Here is a 17666-nt window from a genome sequence, read left to right as displayed (position 1 = left end):
TAACCTGTTTCTCTCTGCGTCCCTTAATTCTGATTAAAGGATGTGCCAGATTGGACTAGGTTTAACAAACTGATGGGCAATGGCATGATGGGCAATGACATGTGATGTCTGTGCTGCGCTCAGGGGGATATCACTTTGTTTTAGTTCTTGTGGATTATGCAGTGAGATGTCTCAAAGCAGCGCTGCTGCTTAGCATTTTTGCAAGGAGTGTAGCACAGATGCTGTTTTAGTTCACCTCCTGAGTCAGCATCCCAAAAGGGATACAGATGGACCACGGCACCTTGTCTCACACTTTAAAAGAACACTATGAATTATTGGGCTAAAAGTCTGTTCGGACCAGCGTCTATCACTTGCGCACTGACAGGTTAGTGGGGCATATGAAGAAGACTTTAAAGTCTACGACTCGTAGGTTCATTTACAAGGATGAACACAATTGGCATCACTGGCTAGACCCACTATTGTGGTTGTGCATGAGGTGCCGCAGGACCCTGCAGGATTTTCTTCCTTTGAGCTGCTGTTTGGCAGGAAGCCATGAAGGTTGTTGGAATTAATTAAAGAAAATGGGGAAGAAGGTACAGGAAGGCTATTAGTGTTAGGTGCATGCCATTAAGCAACTTAATTCATTTAAAAAATAATGTTACAAAAGCTTAGAAATAAAGCACACCCAGGGGGCTTGAGCTCCTGGCATAAACATATAGGTTTACAGTTCATCAGCATATTTTATTTTTATTTCAGTAGATTTTCTATTGATTTGTTGTTGTGTAAAACAAACAGCCATGGATGAAGTACGGCTGCTTCTTCAAGTCAAAGTTTGTTTATCAGGTGCCTGCTAGCTTTTTCCCAGTCAAGGTTTTAATGGTGATTACAGGAACAGTGCTGCTGTTTTGGATGCTAGAGAAATGCACCTGCACTGTGTCTGCAATGGTTCTACCTTTTCACTCTTTGATGTGTGTGTGTGTGTGTGTGTGTGTGTGTGTGTGTGTGTGTGTGTGTGTGTGTGTGTGTGTGTGTGGGCGTTGGCCTCCTTGCTCTAGGCAACGGGGCTAGCTTCTTTCTGCTAGGGAGGTTTTACTGTTTTTACTCTTGTGTTTACTTTTTATTGCTGTTTCGTATTGTAGTAATTCAGTTTTTACATCGTTTTATACATTATCTATGCAATCACTGTGGTAGTTTGTGCTCGTGCAGCACACTGTGCTTCTGCCTAGAAATAAATGAACTTTACCCTACCCTAAAAATACTGACTAATTGTGAGGTTTGGTTTATATGCTGTGACATCGCTCATCACCGTTGCCTCCACCAGTGTGTGAACGTGAGAGTGAATGAATAGTGGAATTGTAAAGCGCTTTGAGGGCAGGGCTCTAGACTAACTTTTTGACATGGGCGCACCGGTACGCCTAACTTTAAAAATTTAGGCGTACCGGCACAAAAGTTAGGCGCACTCAAATTTTTCAACCGCATCGCTTAACACCGCAGTTTTACATGTGCACTTTCTTTGGGGGGGGAAGTCCATACAGACAATATTAATTTCTAAATTATTAACTAACAAACTTGTGCTTAAAGTGCTTTGTCAATATTGTAGAAAATGTTAAAAACTTAATCATCATCTTGGCCTCCTCTGACGACCTGTTTGCTGCTGTCTGCTGCTGAAAGGCCGTGGGGAGAGGGGACACTTGGGCAGTGCATTTACTGCAGCATATAATGTGTTTTCTGGATACACTGTGCTTTTTCAGCATTCAAATATTGATGGCACCGTGTCAGAGCACTGGCTATGAATTTCAGACAGATCAGGCCTTAACTTAACAAAAAAGTTATCAATAGTTCTTTTCATCTTTTCTTATTACCCACAGCTACAGTACATCCACTTCTCTCAGGCCTAGGCTGCTCACTAGGGCTGAGTATCATCACTGATTTCTATAATCCATTCAATTCCGGTTCTCAAAGTCCTGATTTGATTCAATTTAGCCTCAGACAGTCAGAAATATTATAATTCTGATCATTTATCAGTACTGATACACATGAGACTTCATCAGAATTGTGAAAATCACAGCAGATGCCTTTGTGTGAAAGTAACTGAGAATAAAACACAGGAAAACATGAAGGAGATTTTCCTGGTCTGGCTTTTTATAGCAGATAACCTTAAAAATATTCTGCAATTTTGCATAATTTTAAGAAATTTAAATTTCTTCAGTATTGAACAGCAGAAATTAGGCTTTCTTGTCCGAGGTCATTTAAGTGAAAAAAGAAAAAGCGCTGTAAACAACGCTAGACTGGTGGGTAATAAGCGAATGAATAATGCAGAAAACAGATTTGAGACGGGAAACTGTTCCTGAAGTACAGAGAGAGAGCTGTGCAGGAAGTGTGATTTTTATCGTGGTGGAAGCAAAACAGCAAAAGTCAGAGGGAATTCATGACGACATTGATCAAATGTGAAGCGCAGTTTGCTGCTTCTTTTGCTGCCGGCTCGGTGAATTTTGGTTGGAGAGAGGCAAAACCTGCAGCTCAGAATCAGCGCAAAAAGACGTAAACACAGCGCGGACCCGAAGAATCGCTAAGCTCCGACAGCGTGTCCGTGTTCAGGCCGTCGGGTGAGAAAGCCGAGAAAGACGAAGCTGATTCTGATGTGTTGGGTCCGCTCCGTGTTTAGGTCTTTGTGTGGAATCCGTTAATGAATTGATATCGCTTTATTCAAGCTACTCACCTCTCTCTTCCACCTGCACTTTCAACTGGACCACGGCCAATCAGAGAGGTCCCGCCCCTGACTATCTCTGATTGGTTTAGTCCACGATAGGGGCATAATGTGTGTCTGTTGTTGACCACACGGATGGTTACAGAGATTTTTTTTTTGTTACCGGAACAGTTGGTCGCACCTGTGCGACCAAATATTTATTTTTAGTCGCACCACTGAAAAATTTGGTCGCAATTGCGACCAAATTAGTCGCACTCTAGAGCCCTGGAGGGTCTCGAAAAGCGCTATATAAATGCAATCCATTATTATTATTATTATTATTATTATTATTATTATTATTATTGTTTATAAAGTAAGCTATGCTTGCATTCATTTTTGCTACATGAGATTTCATATATTTCATATTTCCTCTTTTTTCCCTAAAACAAACCTTTTCTTAAGTAGTCTTTGAATAACCAGAATAATGAAGACAAGGAGAAGGAAACCGACAACAGCTGTCAGGCCGAGTAGCCAGGGCTGAAGGGACACTGGCTTGGATCCTTCTGCTGCTCTCATGCCATTTTGAACACCTGCACACACACAGACTTGCATTATTATTGGGGGGGTTCTAATCACCAGATGATATTGCACTTTGCACAGATTTCCTGTAAACCTTACCCTAAATGCTTACTCTAAACTTGGGTCTACCATAAGCTTAAACTGATTGTTTAACATCATAGTTTAAAGTATGGGTGCTTCTGTCTGTAAAAGGAAGATGAGTCCTCAGTGTGTGCAGAGAATTATAATGACATTTGTGATATCAATGCATAACTGTAAATAAAGTGAAAGCCAATTTAAATTAATTTGTATGTTTTTAATGACATAATCATTTTTTTAAATTTGACGTTAGGCTCAGAACTGCTCCTTATCAAAAACAGAGCGAGTCAGAAGGACAGAGTTTACATTCTATTCATTTCGATAGACCTGGTAATTATATGTAACCTGGTGGAAGCAGTTTGTAGGAATAATTGTTCCTACAGGTTCACACCGCACTGCAACAAGGGTCTCATATGTGACATCTTCAATCATTAATGAACAAAATATGGAAACAAAGTTGAGTAACAAAGAAAACACATTTTATGGTACCACAAAGTGCCATAGTTAGACAGATTAGTGTTTCACAAGAACAAGCATTTTAGCGTTTAAGGACACCAGGTTAAAATAAATCAAGTAACTAAACAATGACCTAACGTCTGAGCTGTAAACAGTATAGCAGATAAAAGAAAATCAGACACACCGACGCACATATATGTAGACAGCAAGACGATATAACCCACACTTGTTTGTAGTAAGAAATACAGAATTACATATGAATTCAAACAGAAGGCGGGACATGTTTTACCTCTGTCAGCTAAGCAGATGGTGGCACACAGCAGCACGCATGACAAAAATATTTTCATTGTGAATTCAGACCAAGTCGATCCAACAGCTCACTAGAAATGGGACTCCAGCTCACCTGACTTTCTGAGAAAACACATGCACCTAACACTAACTGGGGTCAAAGTTCACAGTCCACACAGATAATATCACAGAAAGTTATTGTGCTCTTACATTTCAGCATTTTCACGTGGCTCATGTACAGCCATAGGCCTCATAAGGGACAATAGTTAATTAGGTGAGCACTGCTGAGTAAAAATCACAGGGCCATTACAAAGAATCTGAATATACTGAAATATTTTATAGCTTTAACAGCAGCAGTTTAACTTGATTGCTGAGCCTAGATTATCCAAGTGGCATTCTGGGCAAAAAAACAAACAAACAAAAGCGCTTCTTTCTGCACTAACATAATAATCTGGGTAGGCTATGTAAGAGAATGAAACAAGTAGGAGTTAGGTAAGCAAAGGAAAGCAGAGGACAAGAAAAAAAGGTGTGCCATTTTTATGGAAGTTGCCTACTGAGAATTGCTTTGCTCAACATTAAAGTTGCTGAGAAAATCTTCAGTATGCCGACATGTCTGTGTCCTGATGGTAGATTTAACATGAACTCGAAGAAATTAGATTTGAACTCATAAATAAACTTTGTCTCTGTTTTCAATCTAATGTCTGATTCGATCATTCAAAAACATTAGTGAATTTTTATTAGGATATTTCCTTTGTGGATGGATGTATACACCGTGTGTACATCTATCTTAGAGTCTCAGAGCTTATCCCAGCTGCTATGTGATGAGAGGCAAAGTACAAACTGTAGCACAGCAATTTAGAGTCATTAATCTAACCTAACTCTAATTACCTCGGGAGGAAGCTCCAGAGAAAACCCACGCTGGAGAGACCCACGGTGAGAACATGCAAACTCCACACAGAAAAATCAGATCATGGTGGATTTGAACCCGAGACCAGGGATGGGAGTTTTGATGCTGACGTTTCCTCACTGTGTCGAGCTCCCAAAGCACAGATGTTTCGAAATACTGCTCTGAAGTGGGGTATCACTGGTGCTCTTATGGTTTTCAGATTGTTTGTGCCAAAAAGCGATGGTCTGCCAAAAAGTGATTACCAGTATTTAAACTGCTGAAAGTAATTTGTTGTCTTTAATATGTGAAACATATGTCAAATCCATCCCTCATGAATGACATCAAGTCACAAACAACATTTCTGCCACGAGGTAGAAGCTGTAATCAGTTTTTTTGGCAAAGTGACTTGTATATATTGCTTATTTGTCCAGTTAAAAAGTCTTGTTGACATTAAAAATGTCTTTTTGAAGAGAGACCTGGCCAAGAAAGCAGCAGAAATGGCAACAAGTATAACAATAGTCCTATAAAGATATTTTAAGTGGCCAAACACTAATCACTACTAATCACTACTCAGGACCTTTTTACTGTGGTAACCTTAAATGCTATGTCATAATCAATATAATAATCATAATTTTTTAAGCCTTTCTATTGAAATCTAGCTGGCTAGTATCCATCAGACATCTGTGTCCACGGGTATGTAAGCTCACGATCCCTGTATGTCTGTCACTGAGGCTTTGATGCAATATAACTGCAGCTGGAGCTGAACTCCTGAACATTTAGCGCCCCCTGTTGAACCCTTTGATATGACAGCGTGTGTAACCTGAGTGTGCGAAATACTTCCAAGACCACATCAAGCCAGAGTTTGAGTCGTAGATTTTTAAGTTTTAAATGTCACTTGTTCGTGTTTAAAGGATATTTTATTTCTTATGCCGCATAAATCGATTGATTAGAAGACAAAGTGTGAATAAAGGACTTTTATTCTGAAGGATCGTAAACGGAAACGCTTTTAATTTTGGCGGAAGGCTGTGGGTGGGTGAGGTGCTGAGGTTAAACATCAGCTGAGTTCAACGCGGGTTTATTTCACCATGTCTCGATTCAAAGGGGGGTGTAAGGATTCTCTGGCGGGCTTTAAGGTGCAAACGGCAGAGCCGACTGTTCCGTACGGCCTGCTGAAGGCGGCCCGGAAGAGCGGGCAGCTCAACCTGTCCGGCCGAGGACTGAAAGAAGGTAATTTTATGTTAGCTCACACATACAGCACTACTAAAAGACCAGATCTGCCATTGATTTAATAAAAAAAAGTAACCTAATATATTATAATATATAATAATAATAATAATAATAATAATAATATGACTACACGTTTTCTTCCTCGCTGGACTTCTTTCAGTATATATTTTGACTGAACAAACTGAACCTTGATATTCCCATATTGCTCATGTTTGAACACTGACACATGATCCTGCCTGTTTCCAAAAAGTATATTTTACGCCAGTGTAAGTCTCTCTGCTTAATCTACACTGCTTGTTAATGTAATCATGTAATCAACCGGCCACATGACAGCAACCCATTTATTCATGTAGACAGGGTTAAGACGACCTGAGTATAAATAGAGTATGAGAATGGGGAAGAAAGGAGATCTAAATGACTTTAAAAGTGGGAGGATTGTTGGTGCCAGTCTGGCTGGTGAGTATTTCAGACACTGCTGATCTGCTGGGATTTTCCTGCACAACCATCACCGGGGATTACAGAGCATAGTCTGAAAAAGAGAAATGTCTGGTGAGCAGCAGTTATCTGGGGGAAAATGCTTTGTTGATGCCAGAGATCAGAGGAGAATGGTCACAACACTTTGACCTGTTAGGAAAGCAACAGCAATTAAAAAAAAAAAAAAAAAAAGTTAGCTAACAAAGTCAGACAGATAAGGCTGAAATGGTTTGGACATGTGCAGAGAAGGAATAGTGTGTGTATATATTTGATGGATGATGATGAAGATGGAGCTGCCAGGCAGAAGGAAGAGCTTTATAGATGTAGTAAAGGAAGATATGTAGAGGGTTGGTATGGCAGAGGATGCTGAGTGAGATGGAGGCAGATCCACTGTGGCGACCTTCTGAAAGGTAGGCCCAGCCAGACAAAGTTTATTGTTCTTGTTGCTGTTGCAAAGGTTAAGATGAAACCTGGGGTCCAGGAATTTATTGGCTTTGTTACTTTGTGACTCGTACCATGTTGTGCATACCTTCATGGCAATGGTCTCTTTCCACAAAAAAATTACACTGGCCTTTGTTGTGTCAGGTGAATGGTAAATGGCCTTTATTCATGCTTATACAACTTGCCTCATTCATCCATTCACACAAGCATAGGTTTATGGTTTGTCTAAGTAAACGCTTTCTAACATTTGCATGCATTCATATTCTGATGGATTCATCAGAGAACACACAGGGTTAAACCTTGCCCAAGGATATTTGGCATGGGAGCAGCCAGGGATCGAATTTCAACCTTAGTAGATGACCTGTTCTATCTTGTGAGCTACAGGCACCACTTTTTCTTACTACTACTATTATTTTTATTATTATTATTATTATTATTATTATCATCATGGGAGCATAATCCTATTTTTACTTTCATGTTGTAGGCCAGTTATGTGAATGAAAAAGTGTTATGGTTGGGGTTAGGCAAGTAAAAATTAGGCTTGAGTCTCCAGGACATGAAATGAATTTAATGTCACCAATACTGCGTAGAAACCCGACTAACACGTGGCTCAGTTCCCCAGAACGTCTATCGTCTAAACATCGACACACCAGAGGAGGCCCAGCAGAATGTGTCCTTTGGAGCAGCAGATCGCTGGTGGGAGCAGACAGACCTCACAAAACTACTGCTCTCATCCAATCAGATTACATTATTGTCAGATGACATCAGCCTGCTGCCTGGACTGACTACACTGGATGTAAGTAGTAGAAGCCTCAATCAACAAGCTAGCTGAGTGTATGTCTATTATTTGTGTGTGTGTGTATATATATATATGTGTATATATTACTTTTTTGGGGGGGGGGGTTCTCATGTTTTGGGTTTTTTTTTCTTCCCCTCAATAATAAGCTAATTGCTAATGCTGTGTTAGTCAGAGACAATACATTCAACTAACCTAACAATGCAGTAAAACTATGTTGAACAAAAGCTGATTAGAATTTGAAACATTTTTAATCTAAAAATGTTTCCAACATATATTTCTGTTTTTAAATGGTAAATGGACTGATTCTTATGTAGCGCTTTTCTACTCTCCCGGAGCACTCAAAGCGCTCTATACAACATGCCACATTCACCCAATCACACCAGTTCTCACAAGCACTGCCTCTATACTTAGTGCTTTCTAACTACTTGTGATACAGTGCATGAAAGCTACCAGCAAAGATCAAAACCGTTTTATTGTACCAGGCTGTAAACGGGACTGTATGGGCAATTGTCTCAGAATTTAAAACTAGCCTCAAGTGCTGATTAGAGGAAATGCAGTTTCTGTTTTCACCTGTGAAAATTATGACTTGAAATCCAGCTAATAAACAAAAAATGTCAACTTTTGTTTTACCAGCTACATGACAACCAGTTAAGTAGTTTACCCAGTGCTTTGGGAGAACTGCAGAATCTTCAACAGCTGCGACTCAGGTACACACACTCACACACACCATAAGTCCATAATCCTAATGGAAAAGAGAAATCTGAAAAAGTTTGTGCACACTCATAATACTCCAATAAAATATCTTATGTTACAATACTGTGCAACAGCCACCCCAGTTTGTTTACATTTTGCCAGGAAAATAGATGTAGCGGTTTATTGAAATGTGCAGATACACATGGAAATACAGTATGTAAGGTGTGTAATGTGTTTGAAAGTCAGTATGTGGTATGACCACCTTTTATTTTACAGCCCAGCCTGAACTCTGGTACTCAACCACAGTCTGGACTATGGTTCAGTGGGTTAGCGCAAAAGCAATCTCCCTGTAGAGTGTGTTTGTGGCTGGAGGCCGTGTACAGACTGTGCAGTATACCCGGTCTGCTGGCCAGTCTTGTGTCCACTGGAACCACAGAGGGAGTTTGTAATCAGTTCTGTTAGTTTGTCCACAGTCCAGTTTCCAAGATGTCAGCTTCAAATTCTCTGTGATGATCGATAACGGCTCAAGCTCATTTAGTTTTGGTGAAAATCAGGTTTGGTTGCACCAAATATGAAAATCAGTAAAAACTTTCATTACCCAAAATTAGTTATGTATTGTTTTCAAACTTCACAGTAGCAGACTAGGCCTTGGGTAACATGAATACTTAGGTTGGCTAAGGCGAACTAAAAAACATTTAAAGAAACCATATCAAGTCATATGTCGTGTGAAAGTGCAGGAAAGAGCTGTACACTTTATTTTTTCAAGATGTCACAATAGATCTAAAACTCTCAAGTTTGTACAGCTTATGGAAGCCAAAGATTTCAGCCACGTCTGCTTCAATCATATGGATAAAGCTAAAATACACCATTTTATGATGTAATCCTTCAAGGTCAAAAGTCAAAGTCACACGAGTTAAGAAAAAGCTTTAGTTTCTGTTGGATCAACTCCAAACTTCAAAACAATATATTAGTCATTGGAGAACAAAACCTAGTTTTCTTTGTTTGAGCTCTTTAATGTTTAGTTTAACTCTTCATAATCATACGTACAACAGTACAAAAGAGAGACGAGCAAAACAGTAAATGAAGACTAAATACAGAATTTGCTGGAGCTATCAGTCATTTTAGTAATGGAGTGTCCTATTGATTATTCCACCAGTTCATTGCATAAGAAATACTTGTGCCTTATTAATGAGTAATAATAAATATTCAAAAGAGAAGACACTGCAGGTCTTTCATAAATGAGGTCTTCATTGATTTCTATTTTAGAAATTGCAGTACTTTAATAATTTAAGTGCATTAAACAGCTGTCAAAAAACAAATGATGTATTTACATGCATTTAAGTGTGCAAGTGAAAGAGAGGGCTTGTGTCTGCAGTCCTTTAAGAAGCATGCGGGGGCTGCAGTGAAGAAAAGTGAGCATATCAGCATTCTGAAGTTGGCAATAACTAGTGATCTGTTGTGTTTTTGTTCTGTGTGGCCAGTCATAATCAGTTAGACTCTCTGCCAGTTGAGATGTGTACTCTAAAGAACCTCCGTAGCCTCACACTGCAGCAGAATCTGCTGGAGAACCTGCCAGAGGATCTGGGACAGCTCGCGAACCTCACAGAGCTGGTAACTAATGCATAATGCATGCACTCTAGTGTGTCTTCCTCTCTCTCCTGTATTGGAAATGCATTGATAATCCATTTATTTCCCAATTAAAACAAAGTGGAATGAAAGACTGAAATGGAATGATGGTCAATTTCTGTCTATCCTGTTGAATGATTAAAGGACGCGTCTAGCAACCAGCTGAAGAGCCTGCCCTCCAGTTTCGGGTGTCTCGTCAGTTTACAGAAAGTGAACCTGTGTCACAACCAGCTTAGCGGGCTCCCAGACAGCCTAGCCCGGCTCACAAGTAAGAGTTGCAGAAGTGCTTACAAATAAGTTGTGAATGAGAAAGCGTTTGTTCCGGCGTAACAAATTATTCCATCCATTTATTTTCTTCAAAAGCAGCTCGCAGGTTGGCGACCACACCGAATAGATGTTTATAAAAAGAATGCAATAATATAGATTTGACATAAAATATGCACTAAAGTATAAACATCTATGTATGCATATGACCACAGCCTTATAATTAATAGTCTGATAGACATCAAGATGACCAGAAACAGACGAGGATCAGGAGAAAAAACAGCCACCGGTGACAAATGTATTTGTGGTTTGAGGAGAAACGGTAGAGAACTGGGCAGGTGTTTTGTTTAGTGAAGGACCATAGCTATTGTTAGCTAATGTTGTTTTATTGAATAATAACATAACTCTGTGCATATTCAGATATATCAGAATTGATTTTGTTTACTGTTGGAGAATTGGTGCTTATCTAAAAGATGAAGATCAGCTGCTATAAAGCAAAGCAAAGCACAAGCAAGTGACTAGAGGGAGTGTGACAGAGGGTAATGTTTGATGCTCACATTCACACCTATGGCAGACTTCGATGTTCAGATCAGTTGCATTAAAAAAAACAGCAACAATAGTTCATGCAGAGCCTTTCTTTTGTTTTTTAAATTTCATTGTCCTCCTGAAAAATAAACGACGGCATCAATGCCGATTTTTGTGGTCGTGCCGGGTGGATTTTGAATGAATATCCAGCAAAGCTGCAACAGCATCATGGCTCCTCCTCTTGTTTCCTTCTTGTAAATTCACTGGAATTTTATTTGTTTGCTTGGGGTTCTTTTACCCCCCAGGTAGAACAATGGTGCAGTAATCAGCACGGACACCTTATAACAAGGTTCTGTGTTTAAATCTTTGTATTTATTTCTGGATAACACAATAGTGTCATTTTATGTCTGCCATAATGTTCCACACAACAGAAAACATTAATATAAGACAAACTCGTGAATGAATAGGTCACAGTAGTACAGCTTGAGCTTTATTTTGGGCAGCTCTCTCTGTATTTTTATGTTTGCTACAAGCTGGCCAATAATTCCCCAAGATGTGGGTGGAGGGACAACAAGTTATTTCTTTGACATACACTAAGGCCCTGTAATAAGATGGGCATGTCAGCAGCTGAAAGTTGTGTTACTTTTTCTGGCTTTTTTGAACTCTGGTTTAATTTGGCAGATGTTAAGCTGCTGGACTGCAGTGACAATCAGCTGACTGAGATTCCTGAAAGCCTATCGGAGATGCTCGCTCTGGAGCAGCTTTACCTTAGACATAACAAGCTCTGCTTCCTCCCAAAGCTCCCCGCACCTGCGCTCAAGGTATTAACAGCAAAATGATGTTCCAGGAATTAAAACTCCTTTGTGGTGTGAGTGAAGCTGACGGTATTGGAGCAATGACCAAATCGCTCTGCGCTCTGTATTGTGTCTGAGACATGCTTCTGTGCATCCGTTACTCTGGCAGTGCAGAAAGATGTAACTGTGTGTGTGCGTGTGTGTGTGTAGGAGTTATATGTGGGGAACAACCAAATTGAGCAGTTGCAGACGGAGCAGCTATCCTGCCTGACAGCCATCTCTCTTCTGGAACTCAGAAACAACAAGGTCAAAATAGTCCCTGAAGAGATCACTTTACTGAGTACGCTAACGCGCCTTGACCTCACCAACAATGACATTACCAGGTAAGCTTTCAGTATGATGACACACTGCTCAGTAAACCTTTTATACCTGCAAGCAGCCAGGATGCGACTGAATTCAGCTGGAAGGAAATATAATCACTGCTCTACACTGAGAGCAGCTGCATCAAGTTTCTAGTGCCATTAGTCTGAATTTATGCCTAATTTGTATTTTATTCTCGTTTTCTTTATTTCAAGTATTTCTTGATGTTATATCTGAAAAGTGTCCACCTTTTCAGAGTAAATCCTAGCAGGTAGATTTTCATACAAATAATATTTTGTGTCCTGCCAGCCTTCCAGCGTCACTCAGCCTGCTGCCCAATCTGAACGTGCTGCTGTTGGAGGGAAACCCTCTGCGAGGAATCAGGAGAGACATCCTCTCTGTAGGTGACACATGAGGACTCAAATACAGAGTATGCATGGTAAAACAGAGGAAAGGAAGAGAGAAAGGAAACGTGGCAGCTGAATATGTAAAAACACTGAAATCTGCATTTACAGGATTGTATGGAGAAGTTGTAATACAACGTGAATTCCAGAAAAGTTGGAATGTTCTTTAAATTTAAAAACTAAAAGACTTTTAAATCACATTAAATATTATTATCTTTGAGTAATTCATTATCTGCAGTACATAATATCAAGAAAATATTCAGAGAATCTGGAGAAACGTTGTCTTTTCTTACAGAAAGGAACCAGTGAGCTTCTGAAGTATTTGAGAGGAAGAGTTAAAGGTAAAGTGGTTTTTTGCCCTACCTGTATATGTAAATGGGATACTAACTAGTAGTTATGCTATATAAATGAACGTGCTAACACCTTATTAATACCCTAATAATGCTTAGTAGTGTGATGGTATTGCTATCAATGCTTTAGTTCTTCTTGTCCTGGGTGCAAATCTACAGATTCTGCTGTCCTTACATGATCTTTTGTCTGTTTTTTGTAGAGGAGCCTGACAAAACAGATGGAGGAGATACAGCTATGATGTTACCCAGCCAGGCCAGGGTCAATGTGCATGACATTAAAACTCTCAAGCTGTTGGCATACAGGTTAGTTATATAGACTGGTTTCTGCATTTCCACAGGAATGTGCATGTACTCCGTCAGGGAATCAGAAAACTATACTCACCAGGCTCTTTGTGCTGGTTTTTGTCTTTGCTTTGTGCTGTTGGATTTGTCTTCATACCTAAATACTAAGAGAAAGATCATATGTGTCTTCATCCGGATAGGGGTTTGTGTTGGTGTGTGGGACTTTAGCCTCAGGCTTATAGTGTTAAATGGTGATTACAGGTCATTTTATGGAGAAACACAAAAGTAATGTAACGAGTAGTTACATTACTTTACATTACTAGGTTTATATCTGGGACTCTCCACCATTTGACCTTAGAACTGAAGAAGCTTCTCGGATGAGAGGTGAAACGTCTTCAAGTAACTTAAAGAAGTCCAGATGCTTTTCTTTGCAAGCTCCTTTGACTGTAACGAGTAGTGTAACAAATGACTGACTCGTGGGAGTAATTAAGTAACGTACGCCATTACTTTTAATGTTCTGTGTAATAATTACTGTTTTGGAGTAATGACCCAACACTGATCCCAACAAAGAGGAGAAATACCCCCAACATGCACAAACATTTGACCACATCATGCAATTAATTTGCAGAATGTAAAGTCTGTGATATGCAGTTTAGTTATGGTGGTAGCTCACAAAGTAGCGCCAATAGCAATCGATGCGAGAATGAATAGTTAATCAAGTGGACAAGGGATCGAGACAATGGAATTGCTAAATTCTTATCAATTCCCATGCCTAATAATTATTGGTTATTACAGTATATTTACGCTAAATACTCCAATGTGAATGTGTTTGTGACCAGTGACAAGCAAGCAGGGAGTATCCCAGAGGAGCTGTTTGATGGTGCAGCTGGTCAGAGCATTGCCACAGTTAACTTCAGCAAAAACCAGCTGACTTCAGTTCCTCCCAGGTACACGCACACTCCCTCGCTCTCTTTCTTTCACACACAGAGCATCACTGTGTGACAGACGGTAAAGCCCCAACAAAAAGCCATTTTAATGCAGATGATTGCAGGCTAATCACACTTCTGTCTGCAGGCTGGTGGAATTCCAATCTTCGCTGTCAGAAGTCAATCTGGGTTTCAATAGACTGATCAGCTGTTCACCTGACATCTGCAAGTTACTCCAGCTTACACACATCGATCTCCGGTACGCAGACACAGCCGACACTCAGATATGGACAGAATCTATTTCAGGAAGCTCCCATTTATTATATAATATGCAAATTTTGAGTCCAAAGTACAGAAAGGACAGAAATCCACCGCATCATTCATGTGTGTGTGTGTTTGTGTGTTCTTTTGCTTTATTTTTGCCTTTCTAAATCAGACACCACATCATTGCAAACCACTGCCAACATTTTAGCTCTGGAGTCTCCCGTCCTGTCCTGTTTAAATTAAGCTATAATCTGACATTACATAATAATGGGTGTTGTTTTTAGTACTAGTCAGTAAGATGTATGAAACCTCTGAAAAGGGAAGGGTCAGGTGTTAATATTTTATGCTGTATTTGTTTCTTTCGTTTGTTTTAGGAATAATCAGCTGAGTGATTTACCGTCTGAAATGCAGAACTTAACTAAACTACGTTCCATTATCCTCGTTTACAACAGGTAACTTAACTCCACATTGCAGCCCCATCATCCAGCATTTTTTCATCACACCCCGCACACACACATACGCAGCTGCTCGAGGGAGCAGCCACAGCAGTCCCAGCGCCTTACTTGGATTCCTCCTTGATGTCTGATCAGCTCTGAGGCGATCCTGACATGGCTTGCACATTACTCCATAAAGCACTTCAGTGCTGTTAGCTTGTAATGTTGTGTGTTGTGATGTTCCATATACAGCTTGTGATCCATTGCAAGACCTTCCCTTGACTGACCTTTCTGAGCACCACATCTAAGCACTAAATAAAGAAGAGTGTGCAGGATGGAAAGATGGAACTCAGTGGGATGTGATCTAAACCTCTGCCCTTAGCAGCTTAGCATGAAGCATCCACTGTTGTCTTACTCGATCTGATTCCACAAGGGATGTCAGCTGACATGTTGATTCCTGCCTACAGTATGTTGTACAGTTTGGACCTCAGAATATGATGCTGTGCATTGAAAATGAAGTTAATCACAGACTAGACAATGATCCTCTGCTCTCATGAAACTAATAAGAAAAATATGTTATCGTCATGGTCTTAGCTACAAATCGCTTCACGTTGTTGTCACGGAGTTCGGCCTCCTCGCTTTGTGGCTCATAAACTGTAGGTAATGGAGCACATGTACAGTGGTTCAGTAAGTTGGCCTGTCTGACCTGTGTTTGTGTACTCGGTGTATTTCTGTTGCTCACAGGTTCAAATCCTTCCCTGACGTCCTGTATGAGACCCTTTCTCTGGAGACTATATTGCTTGCTAATAACCAGGTGTGTGAGGTGGATCCTAGTCGCCTGATGAAATTGACTCATCTGTCAACACTAGATCTGGCAAACAATGACCTGCTCAACATCCCTCCTGAACTGGGCCTGTGTACCAGCCTCAGGTAAGGACCTTACTCATTATTTATTTTATTTTTTTAAGTGAGATCACTTTATCCTGCTGGATAAAGCAGATGCTGACAACGTTTATCTTTGAGGACAGAATTTGAAGTTATAAATGACAATATATGCTTCTGTGAGCATGTCACAAAATGCTAAATGGCAATAATATCGTACCATGAGTGAAGTATCACGATAATATCATATCATGGGCTGTCTGCTGATTCCCACCTCTATACCATAAGTGCATCTACTTAAAATCGCAGCCGAGTTTGGAAACTGTGTAAATTCCTGTAAGATGTACAATAAATTCCTCACAAAATGAGTTGAATTTGGTGTTGTTCCTCAGGTGTCTGAGTCTGGAGGGAAATCCTTTCCGCACACCCAGAGCAGCAATTGTGGCCAAAGGAACAGATGCACTGATGGAGTATCTGCGCAGCCGCATACCAACGTGATTTGTGACCATGTTTGGAGGAGAGCACCACCACCGTGATCAAGACGTTTAAATGCAATCTTTTTACATTTTTTCACACATCTATGAAAAATGGTGCAGACTGCTTTTTGAAGATGTTAAGGGTAATAAAATTAAACCATTGATCTGTTTTTCTTTTTTCCATGGATGCGAGTCAGAATAGGATTTATATTGTTCGCTATTCTGCGGGCAGCACTTCTCCAAATAAAGTTGTTTGGCTAATTGTGACTGGTGTGAATTTCATAACATACTAAGTACAGCTAATAGCCCACTAAAAGTATGAAAACTAAAAAGTGCTGTTTATCTGAGCTCTGCATAGAGTTTATAGAACGTCTATACACACTACAGTCCATTTGAAAGGTTTTAGGTCCACTTTTCGGTCATGTTGTCAGATCAGTTCTTTTTCCCTCATTAATCACAGTTACATAACAGAAAACACCTTTCAGTGTAAATTCATTTATAAAAACATAGCTGATATGTCCAATATAGTAATTTTTACCCTTCAGCTGTAAAAGACTGATAGGTATTGTTGTCACCCTGCCAGGCCCGCGTGTAATGTTGACATCCAAGTTTATGAACACAATAACTTGAGAAAGACTTTCGATTGATTCCATAGAGACCTTGGTCAAGGTCAAGGTTAGAAGCCAAGTGTTCTGAAAATCTTGTGAATATGATAAGAAGGTGGTCAGAATTTTGAAAATGATAAGATAGGTTTGTCTACTAGGAGGCTGACAACACTGTCGAGAAAGGTGGGACAGAGAGAGCAAGTCCCCCTGACATCACATCTGATTGGGGATAAAAGGTCTTAACATCCAGCCTCATGTTTAAAATGATCATAGTGCTAAAACAGAGCTTCTAGTAAATCATTGATTTTGATGGTCTGAGAGCAGAGAGTCTCTATGGGGATGCAGTTTGTGGAGGATGACAGAAAACGAGAATCTGCAGAGAGGCGTGTTAGACTGCAACTCTACTTCCTGGTCCCAGCTCTGGATAGTCATGTTTTGGGGAATTTGATACATTTGTTCAGATTTCTAGGAATGAGAGCTGCGCCATCCATAGTGGGATAGATTCCATCTCCCCAGCCACCTCCTCCAAGATTTGGGGGGACACCAAGATGTTCTCAGACCAGCCAAGTGCTCTGGGTCTATCCTGGGGCTTCAACCAGGGAAGCATCCTTGTCAGATATCCTGAACACCTCAACTGGTTTGTTTCAGTGTGGAGGAGCAGCAGCTCTACTTTGAGGCTCAGCCACCCTTCTTCTGCAGGACCATTGGGGTCATGTGTTGGTCAGCAGTGAAGGATGGATGTCCTGGAGGTGTGTTTCCTGACTTTTGAGGCTAGCTACTCTGATATTTTTTTAAATGCTCAGCAGCCTGGCTTATTAATAAACTACCAAAATAATAACACTTAATATACCAGCTTTCATGTCATGAGCACAACCAGAAGGAGTGTTT

The 17666-nt window shown here is 40.2% G+C and overlaps 1 protein-coding gene across 2 annotated transcripts; it reads left to right on the top strand.

Annotated features, from left to right (window-relative positions):
* Positions 1-5957: 5957 nt before the first annotated feature.
* lrrc40 (leucine rich repeat containing 40) lies at positions 5958-16434 on the top strand. 2 transcript variants are annotated; one of them, XM_085436811.1, is made up of 15 exons: positions 5958-6179; positions 7709-7890; positions 8527-8600; positions 10068-10197; positions 10357-10480; positions 11683-11822; positions 12006-12178; positions 12465-12555; positions 12855-12900; positions 13110-13212; positions 14031-14138; positions 14266-14376; positions 14756-14833; positions 15560-15745; positions 16090-16434. In XM_085436811.1, the coding sequence occupies exons 1-15, from the start codon at positions 6038-6040 to the stop codon at positions 16193-16195; spliced, it is 1794 nt and encodes a 597-aa protein (XP_085292937.1). In that variant the 5' UTR covers positions 5958-6037; the 3' UTR covers positions 16196-16434. The 2 variants fall into 2 exon arrangements, with proteins under 2 accessions (XP_085292937.1, XP_085292938.1); XM_085436812.1 differs by lacking the exon at positions 14756-14833.
* Positions 16435-17666: the final 1232 nt, after the last annotated feature.

This window comes from Copadichromis virginalis, linkage group LG17 (assembly GCF_057382275.1).
Source record: "Copadichromis virginalis isolate Kocher_CV1m ecotype Utaka linkage group LG17, C_Virginalis_male_GT1.1, whole genome shotgun sequence".
Lineage (NCBI taxonomy): Eukaryota > Metazoa > Chordata > Actinopteri > Cichliformes > Cichlidae > Copadichromis > Copadichromis virginalis.
The sequence above is the reverse complement of the archived record's forward strand: the minus strand, read 5'-3'. Positions and strand labels throughout refer to the sequence as shown.